The sequence below is a fragment of the Myotis davidii genome, unplaced genomic scaffold (assembly GCF_000327345.1).
Source record: "Myotis davidii unplaced genomic scaffold, ASM32734v1 scaffold227, whole genome shotgun sequence".
In the NCBI taxonomy this organism is placed as follows: Eukaryota; Metazoa; Chordata; class Mammalia; order Chiroptera; family Vespertilionidae; genus Myotis; species Myotis davidii.
In genome coordinates, this window is record NW_006298519.1 from 945,029 (window position 1) to 962,928 (window position 17,900).

The following is a 17,900-nucleotide window of genomic DNA, read 5'->3' on the forward strand; positions in this document are numbered from 1 at the left end:
CTTCCTGCTTTCCCTTTCGCCTCCCTGCATTGTGCCTACATATGCAAATTAACCGCCATCTTGTTGGCAGTTAACTGCCAGTCTTAGTTGGCAGTTAATTTGCATATAGCCCTGATTAGCCAATGAAAAGGGTATTGGTCGTACGCCAATTACCATTTTTGTCTTTTATTTAGATAGGATGTCACCCCAATAAATTTAATTTTAAAAATAATAATCTGCCTCCTTAAAAAAAACCCTGTGTTTTTTAATTTTTAAAGAAAAGTTAACCATTGCATCTTTGATCAATCCATTCATTATGAATGAGAAAAGAAAGATCAGTGAGATTTAATGATTGGTACTGGGTTATACAACTGTTAATAAATAGGTAGAGCTACTGTTTGGCAGTAACTGCCATAGTGTATGTTTCTTTTTGTTTTAATATAAATAATATTACTGTAAATTGGTATCTTTTCATGGCTTAAACAGTATCAGGGCCACCTGAAACTTGAGTGGCTTCCATCTCACCATTGTAAACGCCGGAGTCCTTGCCCCCCTTCCTTCCTCTGACTTGTGTCCTCTCTCCCACCTGTTCCTCCTCGTCATCTCCCCTCCCTTTTTCTGCCCCAGCACACACCCTTGTCTGGTTCCTTGGAAGCAGTAGTCCCAGGCCCATAGCAGGGCCTTTGCCTTTGCCCTGGGCCTGAAGTGCTTCCTCCAGAAAGCACTCGGCTGCCTCCTGCACTGCTTTTGGGTCTGTGCTCGCGTGGCTCCATCTTCATGGCACCTTTCATGACACCGTGTTTTGAGTTGTGCTGCCCTTTCTCACTCCTCATCCCCTCTTCCTTTTCCCCATAGTTCCTCATTGGCATCCGACATAATATACTTAGTATTCTTCTATTGGTGTTCTCTCCCCCTGTAATACAAACTCTGGTAGGGAGTTTTGTCTGTTTTGTTTACTACTGTATTCAACTGAGCATGGTTTTTAGCATATAGTAGACTCATTATTTGAATGAATCTGCACTTAAAAAAGAGTTTATTAGATCCACACTGTATTAAGCCCCTGCAATTTTTTTATGGTTATTTAACTAAAACTCTAAAAACTTAAACTTCTAACACTCCCTCCAGCCCTTTTTTCTACTTCGTATCCATGACCACCTGACATACCACAGGCATATGTATTTATTTCTTTGTTTGCCCTTCCCTCTGAAATGTTGGGCTCCAGGGAGGGCAGGGACTTTTATCTCTTTTGTTCATTATTGTATACTCATTGCCTAGAGGTGTGCGTGGCACACAGGAGATGCTCAACTTATTTAGTTACAATTTATGAGTGAATGAACGAATTGATGAGAAGTAGGATGTACTGCCATAGAAATTACAGGTGTTTTTATTTTTATTTTTAATACAGGTAGATCAGATGAACAAAATAGTGGAAGTTCTGGGTATTCCACCTGCTCATATTCTTGATCAAGCACCAAAAGCAAGAAAGTTCTTTGAGAAGTTGCCAGATGGCACTTGGAACTTAAAGAAGACCAAAGATGGAAAACGGGTAAAACAGGGACACATTTTTTTTGAGCCTTTGTTATTTCTTTCACTGGAGCTGTCCTTTAATAGCTCATTTTATATTTATTTGAAATCAGTGTTAGAGTTAACAGTTTCAGTAACTTAGTATATAACTTTTTCAAAAGCTGGGTATAGTTTGACCTGAACTCTAGGGACCAGTGCTTGCTTAGTGGTCAGAGTTCTCTCTGAGACTTCATTATGACAACTGGATGTCTGCCTTTGGGCAGCTGGTCAGGCACCAGGGCTTGTTTCAGCAGTAGAATCAATAAGTTGGACCTTTGTTTCTCACAACTTGGGTTTATAGTAAATTCACAGTTAATAGTACTGCAGCTGTGAACAGTGGCAGTCATAATTGCAGTAAATGGCTTTTTTTTTCCGTTTAGATGGAAGAAAAAGATTTTTTACTTAAGCAATGTGTGACAAGAATATGAACTGACTAGATGGTTCTTTGATTGGTTTTATATTCCTAGCTTGATGACATGGATAACAGGAATTTCACATCTCTAAAATCTTTAAAAGTGAAGTTTTGAAACACTAGGTTTGTTTCAGTGATTTTTTTATTTTATTTGAGTGCTTTTTTTCAGATGCCCAAACTGTTTAATTAGAGTGATTTATCTTGTTTTATATATCTGAAAATATTCATGTATTTTGTAATCTAGCTTGTTTTATTACAAAATGAATATAATTGTTAAATATGTGATTGTGTGTGATATATAACAGACACCTTGTGAGTGTAGTTTTGCCTTTCTAACATTTAAGAGATTTTATTTTTTGCTCTAGTTTTTATTTTGCCCTTGCATTTTAGTGACGCTGCCACCACGTGCCATTCCCAGGGAACTGAAGATTATTGTTGGCTTTAATCCACCTTCATGTAGCTATGGAGCCTTCACTTTTAATATCAAGTGATTTTTTTTTAGAATATTTAAGAATCTATATGTAATTGTATCTTTCACAACTGATATTTAACTTTTTGCATTCTGCCATATTCTCTAAGATCCAGGCACTGCAATATCCAACAGCTAATTTATGCCTACTCCCCATAAGGAAGGGATGGAAAATACCAAACGAACATCCCGAGTCCTTTTCCCTTTGATCACATAGCTTGTCCGTCATGGCCCCTTTCCCACTGAACCAAAACACAGCCTGGGAATCCTCCTCAGCTTCACCAGCATCCACGGCAGCCCTTTCCAGTTGATTTTCATTACATGGAGGACATGGAACCCACTTTATGTTTTATCTCTCTCTGCAGGCTACTCTTTCTTTCTCTATTGTGAAGTTGTCTTTTTCCTTATGCTATTTTTGTTCTTTTTCTAAATAAGATAAGTCACTAAAAAGTATTTTAACCTATATTTACCTACCTTTTTATGAGTTTTCCCGTAGCCACAAGTAGTAACCAACTTAAGAAACTTAATTTTTAAAAGTATAAAGTGACTATTTCTCTTTGAATAGACATAAATTTCGTTAAAAAAAATGACACAAACCAACCCCCCACAAATGTACAGCCTAATGGTTACATTATGAAGGATGTACAGGAATTTTAACCATAAGTGATTTTATTTTTACTTTTAATTTCTCATTATGTTTCATGAGCCCATTTTAGCTTCCTAGTAATGAAATCCATACCTACTATATATTTCTTTTTTCCTTTGGTGGGGTAGGAGGATGAAGAATTAGACTATAAATGTTTTTTTTTAAGTATAATTTTTATACAATTAGATGCATTTTAAGTGTTTTATTTGTTGAGTTTTAATCTTTATGTACTAGAGGCCCAGTGCACTGAAGGGTGTGGGGGGAATCCCTCAGCCTGGCCTGCCCCTTCTCGCAGTCCGGGAGCCCTTGGGGGATGCCCAGCTGACAACTTAGGCCCACTGCTGCCACGGAGGTGGGAGAGGCTCCTGCCACCGCTGCTGCACTTGCCAGCCATGAACCCAGCTCCCACAGGGGGAGTGCACTGACCACCAGGGGGCAGCTCTTGAGTTGAGCGACTGCCTCCTGGTGGTCAGTGGGCATCACAGTGATCAGTTGTTCCGCTGTTGGTCAATTTGCATATTAGCCTTTTATTATATAGGACTAGAGGCCCATTGCACGAAGAGATTGATGCAATAGGCCTTCCTTCCCCTGGCTGCTGGCACCAGTTTTCCTCCTGCACCCGGAACCCAGGCCTTTGGTCCGGCCGCAGTGAGGCTTGGCTTTTCCCCTCTGGCCGCAGTGGAGAAGCCAAGCCTCTTCAGTCTTCAGTCTTCACTCTGCGCCTGCTTATGCAAATTAGCCACCATCTTTGTTGGGTTAATTTGACTAGTCACTCTGATTGGCTGGTGGGCATAGTGGAGTGACACCAATTTACATGTTTCTCTTTTATTAGTGTAGATACGGTATCTGCTGCCTAAAATAAGACACAGGTGGGCAAAAGTAGGTTTGCAGTTGCATTGTAACTGTCTTCTGAGTTAATAAAGCTATTATTATAATCATAACTTGTATGTATTTTTCCATATGAACAACTGTAAGCCTACTTTTGCACAGCCCTTTATTTCTGCTGCCCCAGAAGTTTCCTCATGCCCCCTTTCTCTCATCTCACCCCTGCTTTCTGATTTCTATCATCAAAGGCCAGTTTTGCCCATTCACAGGCAAAATTTCTATAACTGGAACTCCATAGTATTTATTATTTTGTTTCTTTCACTTTACAAACATTGCTTTTGGAGATTTGCTCATATTGTGTGTCTCAGGAGTTATTTTATTGCTTCCTAGTATTTCATTGAATGGAAATACTGTAATATCTATATTTGCCTGTTGATGGATGTTTGGTCTATTTCCATTTTGGGATATTATTAATAAGGCTACTGGTAACATTCTTGTATAAATCTTTTATATATATGTTTTCATTTTTGTGGGGTCACTACCTAGAAGTAGAATTATTGCCAAGTTATAGGGAATATGTGTGTTTACCTTTGTAAACAGTATGCCAGAGTTTTATCATTTCAAATGTCTACAGCGAGTGGGGCTCCAGTTGCATGGGGGCTTTGTTTGCTTGACTTGGAGTCTAGTCTCCACTTTCTATATAGTTTTTAAGTAGTGCTTGTGGAGGCCGAGTACTCTCTCTTCATTTTGCCTACCAGCAGCCCCTTCTACCTGTGCCTCAGGCCATCTGTGTTCATCTCGCTGCTCTGCCCCAAGACTTAACAGTGCCCTGGGGGTCCTAGTAGGGCTCCTGCCTCTTTGGATCCATGCTGCTCTCATCCCCAGGCCTGTTCACATGCAGCTGTTAGAAGTCACTTCAGAGCTGGGTTGAATTCTCCTTACCCAGACCTATGGCAGGTGCCCTTCCCTGCTTCTCTTAGGAAGAGCTGTGCATAGTCTAGTGTACTTAATTCTGGTTTCTTTAGCCCTCAGCTCTCTGATGGATTTTTAAAAAGCAATGCTTTTTGTGGCTTACCTGCCAGGCTTGTTTTTGCTTTTAGAGCAGGGGTGGGCAAACTTTTTGACTCGAGGGCCACAATGGGTTCTTAAACTGGACTGGAGGGCCGGAACAAAAGCATGGATGGAGTGTTTGTGTGAACTAATATAAAAATTCAAAGTAAACATCATTACATAAAAGGGTACGGTCTTTTTTTTTTTTTTTTTAGTCTTATTCATTTCAAACGGGCCGGATCCGGCCCACGGCTGTTTTAGAGTGAGAGCGGTGGTCTTTTGCAGATTTCTACATTGTAACTAGAAGCCAAAATCCAGTGATTTTTATTTTTAATAAATTCAGTATTCCTAGATATTTCAGGGGTTATACTATTATCTATTAAAAATTGAGTTTGCAGGAAACCTCAACACATGTCAAGGTAGTTCATTATTAAACATTCTCTAAAGGGCTTAAGTAAGATGTGCTTTTAGTTTCTTTATCTAAACATGAGCAGGTAGGGTAGACCATGATCATTTACTTGGAGTGCACGCGGTGCAGTCGCCACAGCTGGAACCACTGCCACTGCAGGGAGTGCACCCAGGTTGCCGGGTGCGTGGGCAGAGAGGAGGTTCAGACCTCTGGGCTGGAGCACGGCCCACATGCCTCCTTCCTGAGGGACGAGATGGTGATGTGTAGGCTTTGTGGGTTTCCGTTGTGTGTCCTTATTTGTGTTTTTTTGTTTGTTTGTTTTTACAACCTTTAAAAAGATAAAAACCATACCTGAGGCTGTACAAAGACAGGCCCTGGACGAGGTCATAGTTATATAGTTGTTGACCCAGGCCTAGATGGTCTTTTTTTTTTTTATTGCTTAAAGTATTACAAGATGGTCTTTATAGTAATTTTTGGTCTCAAGATTATTTTGAAATTTTCTAACCACAGTGCATTTGGAATAATAACATGTGAAAAAACATTAGAGGACTTAACTGTAAATCTAAAGAGATTTCAATAAAGGCCTCAATCTGTAATATATTTTAGCATATTTGAAATTAAGTAGACGTTTACATATCCCATCAAACTTAGAGAAAGCCTTTTTGTCTTTCTTCTCTTTAGGAGTATAAACCACCAGGAACCCGCAAACTTCACAATATTCTTGGAGTAGAAACAGGAGGACCTGGTGGGCGTCGTGCTGGGGAGTCGGGTCATACGGTAGCTGACTACTTGAAGTTCAAAGACCTCATTTTAAGGATGCTTGATTATGACCCCAAAACACGAATTCAACCTTACTATGCCCTGCAGCACAGTTTTTTCAAGAAAACAGCTGATGAAGGTACAAACACAAGTAACAGTGTGTCCACGAGCCCTGCGATGGAGCAGTCCCAGTCTTCGGGCACCACCTCCAGTACTTCGTCAAGCTCAGGTCTGTCCTCGGGCGCAGACGAGGCTTCAGAACGTTTGCTGTCTTTTTACCTGGCGGGGTTCTTTGAAAGTGTTCTCAGGCATTTGTTCACGGGTGGGGAGGCTTCATTTCACCTACGTCTAGTCATTGCAGTTAGTAAAAATGTCCCCTTCCCACATGTAATAAGTTCTGCGTGGTAGCTGGAAACAAAACTCCTTATTAACCAAAATTTTAAATTGTTTTTTAAATGGAAATACTTTGTCCACATGCTTCAACTTCCCCTAGCGAAACCGTCTTGATCTGTTGTAGTTCAGGGTTGATTGATGTATAAGAACTGAATCAGGAATCCGGTGACTTTCTCTTAATGCAGATTTTTGTGTGTGACACACTTTCAATTTTAACGTTACAGTTTTAGACGATAAACTTGAACAAAACTGACTTTATACTCACAGTTGTTTTGTGTTGCAATACTTTAGGTGGGTCATCGGGGACAAGCAACAGTGGGAGAGCCAGGTCGGACCCCACGCACCAGCATCGGCACAGTGGCGGGCACTTCTCAGCCGCCGTGCAGGCCATGGACTGTGAGACACACAGTCCCCAGGTGAGCTCTCCCCACCTGGTGCATGTCTCCTGCCACACTCAGGCCTAGTGGTATTGGGTGCTGAGTGCCTGTAGAGTGAATGTCATGTTCTCGAAAGGTTCATAGCTTCCTCCATAAAGAATTATAACTGAAGAAGCACATCCAGTCCCCCCTCGTTTATGAATAGTTAACATTTATGGCGTACACACTAGCCATTGCTGAAAATGTCTCTTGTTTTGCTTTTTGTTCCATCTTTATCTCATTTGCTACAGCAAAATTTTCAGCTTTATGCAGTGAGGATTTTCATTTTACATTGGGAACTGAGACTTCCTGGATTAAGTGACTCCCTAGGTCACTGTCTTAATCACTACACTCTGCCCCGCATGTGATTTTTTTTTTTAAACACTGTTGAAAGGAACTCCTTTTTTTAAAATGTATTTTTATTGATCCCAGGGAGGGAGGGAGAGAGAAACATCAATGATGAGAGAGAAGCATTGATGGGTTGCCTCCTGCACACCCCACACTGGGGAGCGAGCCCACAACCCAGGCATGTGTCCTGACCAGGAATGGAACCGTGACCTCCTGGTTCATAGGTTGATGCTCAACCACTGAGCCACGCTGGCTGGGCCCCACCTGTGATCTCTCAGCACCAGTAGTCCTGTGTTCTGAATCAGTTTGTAGTTTGATTTCAACTCCACATTGTTTTGTTTTTTTGTGTTTTTTTCCTTTTAGGTTTTAAACCTGTTGAAGAGAATCTCACTTAAGTAATAACTTTTTAAAAAATTGAGGTGAAGCATATGGTGGTGGTAACCTTGCTTTGTAAAATAATAAATTAAATCACTGAACACTGTTGTTATGGTACTTTGTAATGAGAGACCAGTGTGTCATTTGAGTGAAGTAACACTGAAGTTGTTGACTTTCACCCCCCATTCTTGTGACTGGGCTCCTGAATGCCACGGGGAAGACCACGCACATCAGATGTGCAGTTGCTACTGTTCCTTAGCACTGGCCACCCTGTGCTGGGCCTCAAATCCTTTCTTATGTAGTTTTTGAATAGTTGATATATTCACATGGTTAAAATAAGTAATATAAAAGGGGATTCAGTGAAGTCTTCCCTTTTATGTCCTGTAGACCCTCAATTTCTAATTTATGTTATTATTTGTTTTTTTTTGAGATATTTCATGCATATGCAAACAAAATATATATGCATTTCACCTAATCTTTGTATCTGATACAGTTTCACATCTTTTTTTCTTAACATGTTTTACATATTTGTTTAATATATTTTTAGAGATATTTTAATATCAGTACATAGCTTTTTCTTTAGAAAAAAAATAGTCTCACAGTATTTTGTTGCTTAGATATTCCATAAGTCACCTCTGCAGTCCTCTGTTAATGGACAGTTAGCTTATTGTCAGCTTTTCTTTTTTACCACTACAAATTATGCTGTAATAAATAAGTCACACATGTCATCCCACACATACTCAGTTTGTGATATAAGTTCCTAGGCGTGAGATTGATGGGTCAGAGAGTAGTGTGATTTTTAATTTTAATAGCTGTTGCCAAATTGCCCTCTCTATAGTTTTGCCAGTTTCGTTTCCCACGAACAGAGTTTGGAGAAACAGTCAGTGTGATCACCTTTGGATCAGTCTGACATGAAAAATGCTATTGAAGTATAGTTTTATTTTGCTTATTTCTTCTTATGAATTAATTTTAGTAGCTTCATAGTTTATGAACCGTTAGTATTTTCTGAGGACTTTCTGCCTCTTTTTCTACTGGATTGTTTTCGATTGTGTTTTTGAATTTTGGTTCTCAGACCACTTTGTTGAGTGAATACTTACTGATCTGTGCCAGTTGCTGGCATAGAGACAAGCTTTGCCTTCCTGGAGCTTATAGTGATACAGTAAATAAGCAACATTAACAAAAGGAATAGAAAGTGAAGATACCATTGGCTGTTAAAACAAAGATAAGGCAGGGTAACCCTATATAATAAAAGCCTAATACACTAAGTGTCCGGTCGTCCAGTTGGCCATTCAACCAATCAAAATTTAATATGTTAATGATATGCTGAGGCCACTGAACTGCTCACTATGATGTGCACTGACCACCAGGGGGCAGATGCTCTGATTGGTAGGTTAGCTTACTGCTGGGGTCTGGCCCATCTGGACTGAGCCAGATGGACCGGACACACCCTGGAGCCCTCCCACAGACCCTCCCCAGCTGGCCAACCTCCCACATCCTTCCCTGGCCCCAATTGTGCATTGGTTGGGATCCTTGGCCTGGCCTGCGCCCTGTTGCAATCTGGGACCCCTCAGGAGATGTCGGAAAGCTGGTTTCGGCCTAACAGCGGAATGACGAGTCACTGTGACACGCACTGACCACCAGGGGGCAGATGCTCAATGCAGGAGCTGCCCCCTGGTGGTCAGTGCGCACCCCCTTTGGGAAGCTGGGCTGGTGAGCAGAGCGGCGGTGGGGGGAGCCTCTTTCGCCTCCCATGGCAGCGCTAAGGGTGTCCAACTGATGGCTTAGGCCCGCTCCCCACAGAGCTCCTGGACTGTGAGAGGGCGCAGGGTGGGCTGAGGGACACCCCCTTCCCCCTGAGTGCACTAATTTCCTGCACCAGGCCTCTAGTGTAATAGAAAATGGCTATTTGTTGGGTGGGATGTATTAATTCAACTAGGCCAGATGGATAGCAGTAGACCCCCAATACATGATAGCTTAGAATATGAAGTTTCTTTTTTATGTAACAGTCCAGAGTAGGTATTCCACTTAGTGACATGGCTCTCTCCTTGTGTCCTGGGCTCCTACCATTGTGTGGCTCCTTCATTCCCTAAGGCCTAGTTGTTTGCAGCATTCAGCAGACAGAAGGACTTGGGGAGGTATTTTGTGGGCCATGTCCTGTCCTGACATAGAAACTTTTATGTACATTCCATTGAGTACAGCTGAGTCACATGGCCATACAGGAGCGGCTGGGAAGTGTAGTGCAGCCATGTGCTCAAGAAGAAGAGTAGCTTTTTTGTGGACAACTAGCAGTCTCTGCCACAGGAGTTGGCGCAGCATTAGCCAGAGTAGTCAGGGAAGACTCTGGAACTGAAATGAAGATGAAGAAGCATCCAAGCAGAAATTAGGAATCAGAGCATCCTAGGCAGAGGGAACAGGACGTACAGATGCCCTGTGACATGTGAAAGACCTTAACCCGGTAGAAGAGTAGAAGGAAGACCCTGTGCGGTGGAACCCAGGCAGCGGGAGGAAGCATGGCTAGAGGGAAAGGTTGGAGAAATGAGCATTGGCCCGATTTGTGCAGACCATCGGGTGAATTTTAGATTATTTTGTTATTTAGTTTCTAAGTGCAATGAGAAGTCATTAAAAGATTTTAAATACAGTGGGGCCTTGACTTACGAGTTTAATTCCTTCCGAGACCGAGCTTGTTAAGGAGCTCGTTAACTCAAATTACTCTATCAACTCAATGCAAAAAATTGGCTGAGAGTCAGCTGGTATCTCAAAAAACTCTTTAGTCGGGACACTCATAAGTCAAGGCCCACTGTAGTAAAGTGATTAGGATTGTGCTTTTATATTAACTGCATTTTTCTTTTTATCTTCCGGCTCCCTTCACCAATCTTCCCCACCCCCCGCCTCTGGCCACCACCAGTCTTTCTATATATATGAATGTTGTGAGGGTTTTTGTTGTTTGTTGTTTTTTCTTTTTTAAAGATTCCACATACAAGAGAGATCAGGTAGTATTTACCTTTCTTTGCCTGGCTTATTTCACTAAGCATAATACTGTTGAGGTCCATCCATGCTGTTGCAAAAGGCAAAAACCTCATTTTTAATGGCTAAATACTATTCCATTTTATATACACCACAATTTCTTTATCCATTCATCATTAATGGACACTTAGATTGTTTCTGTATCTTGGTTATTGCAAATAATGCTACAGTAACCATGGGAATGCATGTATCTTTTTGAGTTAGTGTTTTTGTTTTCTTTGGATAAATACCCACAAGTGGGATTGCTGGACCATATTATTTTATTTTTATTTCTTAAAAAATAATAGTTTATTGACTTTTGGGAGAGAGAGGAAAGGGAGAGGGGCAGAGAGAGAGAGAGAGAGAGAGAGCGAGAGAGAGAGAGAGAGAGAGAGAGAAAGAGAGAAATATCAGTTGGCTGCCTCCTGCACGCCCCCCACCAGGGACTGAGGGAGAGAGAGAGAGAGAGAGAGAGAGAGAGAGAGAGAGAGAGAGATCAGTTGGCTGCCTCCTGCATGCTCCCCACCAGGGATTGAGTCCACAACCCAGGCATGTGCCCCAACTGGGACTTGAACCAGCAACCTTTCAGTGTACAGGAAGACACCCAACCAACTGAGCCACACTGGCCAGGCTGGTAGTTCTATTTTTAATTTTTTAGGAATTTCTATACTGCTTTTCATAGTGGCTGCACCAGTTACAGTCTCACCAACAGTGCATGTGGGTTCTCTTTTCTCCACGTTCTCGCCAACGCTTGTTTTTTGTTTTGTTTTGTTTTGAAATCATAGCCATTCTGATTATTATTTGTGTGAAGTGATATCTCATTTTGGTTCTGATTAGCATTTCTTTGATGATTGATGATGCTGAGCATCTTTTCAGTTACCTGATGGCTATTTGTATATCCTTTTTAGAAAATGTCAATTCAGATTTTCCACCCATTGTTTTTTCATCAGATTGTTGTGGATTTTTTCGTTTTGTCATTTTACTATTAAGTTGTGAGATTTTTGTTTGTTTATTTTCTAATATATTTTGGATAATAACCCCTTTCAGATATATGATGTGCAAATATTTTTTCCTGATTGATAGGTTTTGTTTCATTTTTGTTCATGGCTTCTTTTGCTGTGCCGAAGCCTTTCAATTTGATGTAGGCCCACTTATTTATTTTTGCTTTTGTTGCTGGTACTTTTTGGTGTCAGATTAAAGAAATCGTCGCCAAGACCTTGTTTCAAGTTGCTTCTCCCTGTTTTCTTCTGGAGGAGTTAATGGTTTCAGGTCTTTTATTCAAGTCTTAATCATTTTGAGTTAATTTTTGTGTATGATGTCAGTAGTGGTTGAAGTTCATTGTCTTACATGTGGCTGTCCAGTTTTCTTAGCACCATTTATTGAAGACACTGTCCTTTCCTTATTGTTTATTCTGGGCTCCTTTGTCATAGATTAATTGCATGGGTTTATATCTAGGCTCTGTTTCATTGAACTATGTATCTTTTTGTATTGCCATTACCATACTGTTTTAATTACTATATCTTTATAATTTATTTTGAAATCAAGGAGTGTAATGCTTATTTTAAAAATTATTATTGATTGATTGATTTGAGAGAGAGAGAGAGAGAGAGAGAGAGGAGAAACATTGATTTGTTGTTCTACTTATTTATGCATTCGTGGTTGGTTACGACTCGTATGTACTCTGACTGGGGATCGAACCTGCAACCTCTAACCAACTGAACTACCTGGCCAGGGCTATTTTATTCTTTTAGATGCAGTTATAAATAGGATTATTTTCTTTATTTCTCTGATAATTCATTATTAGTGTATAGAAACGCAACATATTTTTCTGTATTGATTTTTTTATTCTTACTGAATATGTTTACTGAATTTGTTTATTCTAACAGTTTTTTATGTCTAGGATTTTCTGTATATGTCATTTACAAATAGTGATAGTTTTATACCATCCTTTCCAATTTGAATGCCTTTTATTTCCTTTCTTTGCCTAATTTGGATTTGTGTTTTTAAAAAGATTATTCTTTTGGCTTTTTGGAGAAAAGATTGGAAAAAGGCAAGGATGGAAGGTGGAAGTTGATCGAGGAGGCTGTTGTATAATTTTAGGCAAGAGATGATAGTGGCCTGGGATGGAGAAGGAGCAAAGTGTCCAGGTTTGGGATCTAATTTGAAGGTAGTGTCAACAGTATTGTGTTGGTTTGGATGGAGGAGTGGTTGAGCGGCTGATTGGACAGTAGTGCTTGTATTGGAACAGAAGGATGGAGAGAAGGGCTTTAGGGGGAAAGTAAAGAATTCCTTTTGGACTTTCTCAAATATTTACTTAGCTATTTTTCCAGAAAAAAATTTACTTGTCCTTGGTATAGACGGTACTTCCAAGGAAAAATAAGTGGCGTGTGAAATACATGAGTCTATTTATGGGTATAACTTGCTAAAAATTGTAGCTTTCATAATAAAATATTTTGCACTCTTGAACGTGTTTGGGATTTTGCATTATAGAACTAACATAAGTTTCAAAACCTTCCTCTCTAGTTGATGTAAATGCTAGTGTTGTAGCTTTTGACTGAAGATTAAAACTTTGAAACATTACTCTGTATAAATCCAAACGTCTATTCTTACAGGTGCGTCAGCAATTTCCTGCTCCCCTTGGTTGGTCAGGCACTGAAGCTCCTACACAGGTCACTGTCGAAACTCATCCTGTTCAAGAAACAACCTTTCATGTAGCCCCTCAACAGAATGCATTGCATCATCACCATGGAAACAGTTCCCATCACCACCACCACCACCATCACCACCACCACCACCATGGACAACAAGCCTTGGGTAACCGGACCAGGCCAAGGGTCTACAATTCTCCAACGAATAGCTCCTCTACCCAGGATTCTATGGAGGTTGGCCATAGTCACCACTCCATGACATCTCTGTCTTCCTCAACTACTTCTTCCTCTACATCTTCCTCCTCTACTGGTAATCAAGGCAATCAGGCCTACCAGAATCGCCCAGTGGCTGCTAATACCTTGGACTTTGGACAGAACGGAGCTATGGACGTTAATTTAACCGTCTACTCCAATCCCCGCCAAGAGACTGGCATAGCTGGACATCAAACATACCAATTTTCTGCTAATACAGGTCCTGCACATTACATGACTGAAGGACCTCTGACAATGAGGCAAGGGGCTGATAGAGAAGAGTCCCCCATGACAGGAGTTTGTGTGCAACAGAGTCCTGTAGCTAGCTCGTGACTAAATTGAAACTTGAGTTTGTTTCTTGTGTGTTTTTATAGAAGTGGTGTTTTTTTCCAAAAAAACAAAAAAAAAACAAAGTGCAAAGCTGCTTGAATCAGAAGGAGATTAACACACTGAACTGCTACAAGAGGGCAAAGCTGACTTTTTTTTTAACTTGAAAAGATTGCAAAGGGACGATGAAGTTTTTAAAAGAGCCATGTCCAAACCCATCTTCATGGATAGCTCAGAGGTGTCCTCTTTTTGCCTCCCCCTTTTTAACTTGCCACATCCCAGTCGTAGTGGGTTTTTTTGTCTTTCTATTCCACAAAAGTTAATGTTCAGATGTTGGTCTTGGTCATTTGCCAACTAATTTTAAAATAAAAAGGCACTGCACCTAATTTGCATAAAGGGCCCCATGAGGGTGTTTTTTCCCCCTTTTTTGGGTTTTTGTTTTGTTTTGGGTGGGGGTGGGGAATTTGGGTTTTTAAGTCCTCTAAACACATTTGGGCACGGATATGCAGTTCTGTCAGGAAGAGGGACCTCCAGCTCACACAAACATCACCTTCAGCTGTATGGAAGGGACGGTGGTATTGGAGTGTGTAAGGCACAGTAAGCATGCTAAGTGGCGGGGATCAGAACTCTCCTGTCTGAACCTACTGAGGAGCAAAGCAGCAATTACATGGGATCCTGTGGGTCTCCTGTTGGAGAGGCCACAGTAAGAGAGTAACGGAACGTGACTGGTCTCCCAACCAAGGTGCACTGAGAAGCAATCAACGGGTCAGTCGCGGCCAGTCCTGGGGAGGTCTGAGTGGTGGTCTTTGGGATAACCTTTGGCCTTATGGATTTGGACTCGAAATTAGAAGAGCCTACCATTTCAGATGCAATCACTTTGGACATGCTTTTGCAGACAGTCCTTAATGCTGAAAACACAGAGAATGGGTAATTCAAGAGGCCTTTCTTTTAAAATAGACTTTTGTGACCCACTAATTGTAAGGTATTGCAAGGTCACTTTGCGTGTGTCATAAAGCTGACTTATTGGTTGAAGGTCACAGAGGTAGTGGTTTGCTCTGATGGAAATAGCTACAGCTGTGTCCCTTCCTGCTTTTTACTTTTCTTTTGCTTTTTCTTGGCACGTGGTATCTCCACCATTTCTTCTGCACAAAGATGTCTTCTGTTCATCCTGAACATTTTTTAAAAAATGCAGAATTTTATGTGACTGCTTTTTTGCCTCACAATTATGCTGTGAATTTTACAAAAATTTATTTTCTTTTTTGATAATTTATTGTACCAAAGCTGTTTTTATAGCACATAGATGTCTGTAACCAATAATGTAGCAGTTCTGCACTTTGACACAAGGTGTAACTAGACCATTTTTAAATGTCAGTTGAAAATTATGGCTGTACTATTGCTTAAACAAAACTGGAACTGTTGAACCCATAGCCAATACATTTACAGCAATCTGTGTACTGAACATAATAGATTGACATCTAACTCAAGACTACAACACCTGTTACATTCTAAATGTGTTCAGGCTTCGGAAGGGAAGGGACACTGGATCCAGAAGCTGTGGAGCCAGCAGTTGATTCTTGTATTCCTGATTGACCTACACGTAAGCTTGAGAGCAAGACCTTGGTTGCACCAACAGGTCCAAATAAGAGCATGAGTGAAGCGAGGCCCCGCACATGACCTGCAGCGAGCAGGCTGGTGTGGGCAGGTGCCTAGTTCCGAGATTATGCTGCCTTAATGTAGCACAGGCTGGCAGTTGCTAAATTTGTGTTTCCATTTTAAATTGACCACTTGTAGAGTGTTATACCTTTGAGCGGTTGAATCGGGAGAATGAAGATGAGTAATTTACCTGTCCAGGATCAAAAGAAGCCTAGAAAAGAAGCAGTAATCTACCTCTGCCGATAACCCTGTTCTAAACAACTCAGCAGAACACCACACCACTTCTTACTGGTCAATTCCATGTGGCTGACTAGGTCAACCTTTTTCTGAACAAAAGCAGGTTTTTATATGTAAACAGCGATAAAAGAAAGGCTGAAAACTATGTGAATGTGAATGGAAACATGGAAATAATCCGTTTTTATACACCACACAAAATTTTTTTGTTGTTAATCAGGAAATCCATATTTATTTTGTAATTAAATGTCAAGCCTGTGGATGATTTTTGAACTTGGTAGTTCATAAAGGTTTACAGTGAATAAAAGGATATCATCTTGAGTATAGCAATATCAAAAGGAACTCAGTAGTTACTGCTGTTTAGGAATATAAGGTAATGATACCATATGGGTCAGGTCATTTTTTTCTGTGCTGGTTGCCACATCTTAAAAAGCACCAAAAAACGAAAGCAGTTTTTAAACCGCTACTTACATAAAGGAAGTCATACAACCCAATGCTTCTGCACACTGTGTTACGTTACAGTCCAGTTTTGTGTGCTTTCCTACACGGTTTGGTTACAGGACTTCTGTGCATTGTAAACATAAACAGCATGGAAAAGGTTAAATACCTGTGTGCAGATTGTAAGATCTGGTCCGGACTTGCTGTGTATATTGTAACGTTAAATGAAAAGAATCCCCTTTGTATTATAGTCATGCGGTCTTATGTATGATAAACAGTTGAATAATTTGTCCTCAGACTCTTTACTATACTTTTTTAAAATTAATTTCAGAACAATGTGAACAGAGTAAAATCTTCCTATGCAGCTCACCTGGTCCAGGTAATGGTCTGGTCGGTACATGAGTATTGGTTCAGTCACGTGCAAAGAGGAGAAGAGTTACATCGACCTAGGCTTCAAAAATCTCAGAAAGATTGGAGGTTTAATGGATCGTTTTTATTTTTAAAGCCGGTTTTTTTATACGAACGGTGACGTTGTTCACGGTTTCTCTCGGATGCACAGTGCTGAGAGTCTCGTGTTTAGGATGGATGTGAGCGCGAGGTGATGTCTCTGACAGGCTGCGACCTGCTTGGAAGCAACAGGCATACAAACCCTAGCGGCCCTCTTCCCCGACCCCCGTCTGGGCGCGTCACGAGCTTTCGTGTACAGAGTGTTGAATCCTGCTGCAATGAATGAATTTCTCACCCAGTGTCTTCTCTTCCTATAAGTTACCCTGCATACGTGTATATTAAGGTGGCTTTCAGAAGGCAAAAACTCACACAGTTGAATGTTACCCGTAAACTTGAGGTTGTCTGCATACGACTCTTACACTGACCACATGGAAGAAGAAACTCCCTTTAGCTCTTTCTTAGGGTCTGAGCAGTTTACCTAGGTAAGTGGCATATTGCACACGACCTGGCACTCCACCAACCTAGGCTTTTATTTAATGAATTTAGAACTATGAGTAAAAGGTGATTCAGGTTGCAGTCGTTCTGTGAGCCCACCGAACGACCACTAGGTTTGCCACTGTGCCCTGTTTTCTAGGACCCGTGTTGTTAAACTTATTGTCACAAGTTGTATAAGGAAATAATATTCACAGGTGAGATGGCAAATGCCAGATTTCTTCTAGGCTAGTACCCCGTTTCCTTTTGGAGTACAAGTTCAGACCTCATTTTATATTAATTTATGTTCATTTTAGATACAGAACTTGCTCTTAGTGCCATAAATGAAAAAAGTGAAGTTTTGAGGTTAAGATTGGGTGAAACTGCCTGGGGTCCTGAGGCCACATTCAGATTTCTTAGAACCTGCCGGGGATGGTAGGGACTGGCCCTGGGAGACTTCGCTGCCAGGAGGAGGAGAGCAGAAGTCCTCGTTTCCCAACCACGGCTCCTCTAGACGTGTTTCCAGGAGGGAGGACCTGCCTCAAGTTTTAGTACAAAGAGCAAGAAAGACTCTGAGAAGACCGCTGATCTCATTCTTGTCATCCCTCTCCATGCATAGTGGTCCCGGCAGTGCGTCCACTGGGACTCCCTGGACGTCAGCCGCTTGCCCCCTGGACTGGTCACTTTTGCGTGGCGCTGTGTTGAACGCACTGCACACTTTCTGTGGAAGAGACAATGAGGTAAGTGGTCCGCTGGCTTGTGTGTTTGTCTTTCTCTGGCGTT

General features: G+C 41.1%; 1 protein-coding gene across 3 annotated transcripts in view; it reads left to right on the forward strand.

The window, feature by feature from the left end:
• The window catches only part of DYRK1A (dual specificity tyrosine-(Y)-phosphorylation regulated kinase 1A), a 132,562-nt gene extending 116,067 nt beyond the window's left edge, over window positions 1-16,495 (forward strand). For all 3 annotated transcript variants that reach the window (XM_006774133.2, XM_015570718.1, XM_015570719.1), the window contains exons 9-12: window positions 1,385-1,525; window positions 6,035-6,341; window positions 6,797-6,921; window positions 13,260-16,495. In XM_006774133.2, coding sequence (XP_006774196.1) covers window positions 1,385-1,525; window positions 6,035-6,341; window positions 6,797-6,921; window positions 13,260-13,880 — 1,194 coding nt within the window. In that variant the 3' untranslated portion in view covers window positions 13,881-16,495. The remainder of the gene's footprint in view (window positions 1-1,384; window positions 1,526-6,034; window positions 6,342-6,796; window positions 6,922-13,259) is intronic.
• Window positions 16,496-17,900: the final 1,405 nt, after the last annotated feature.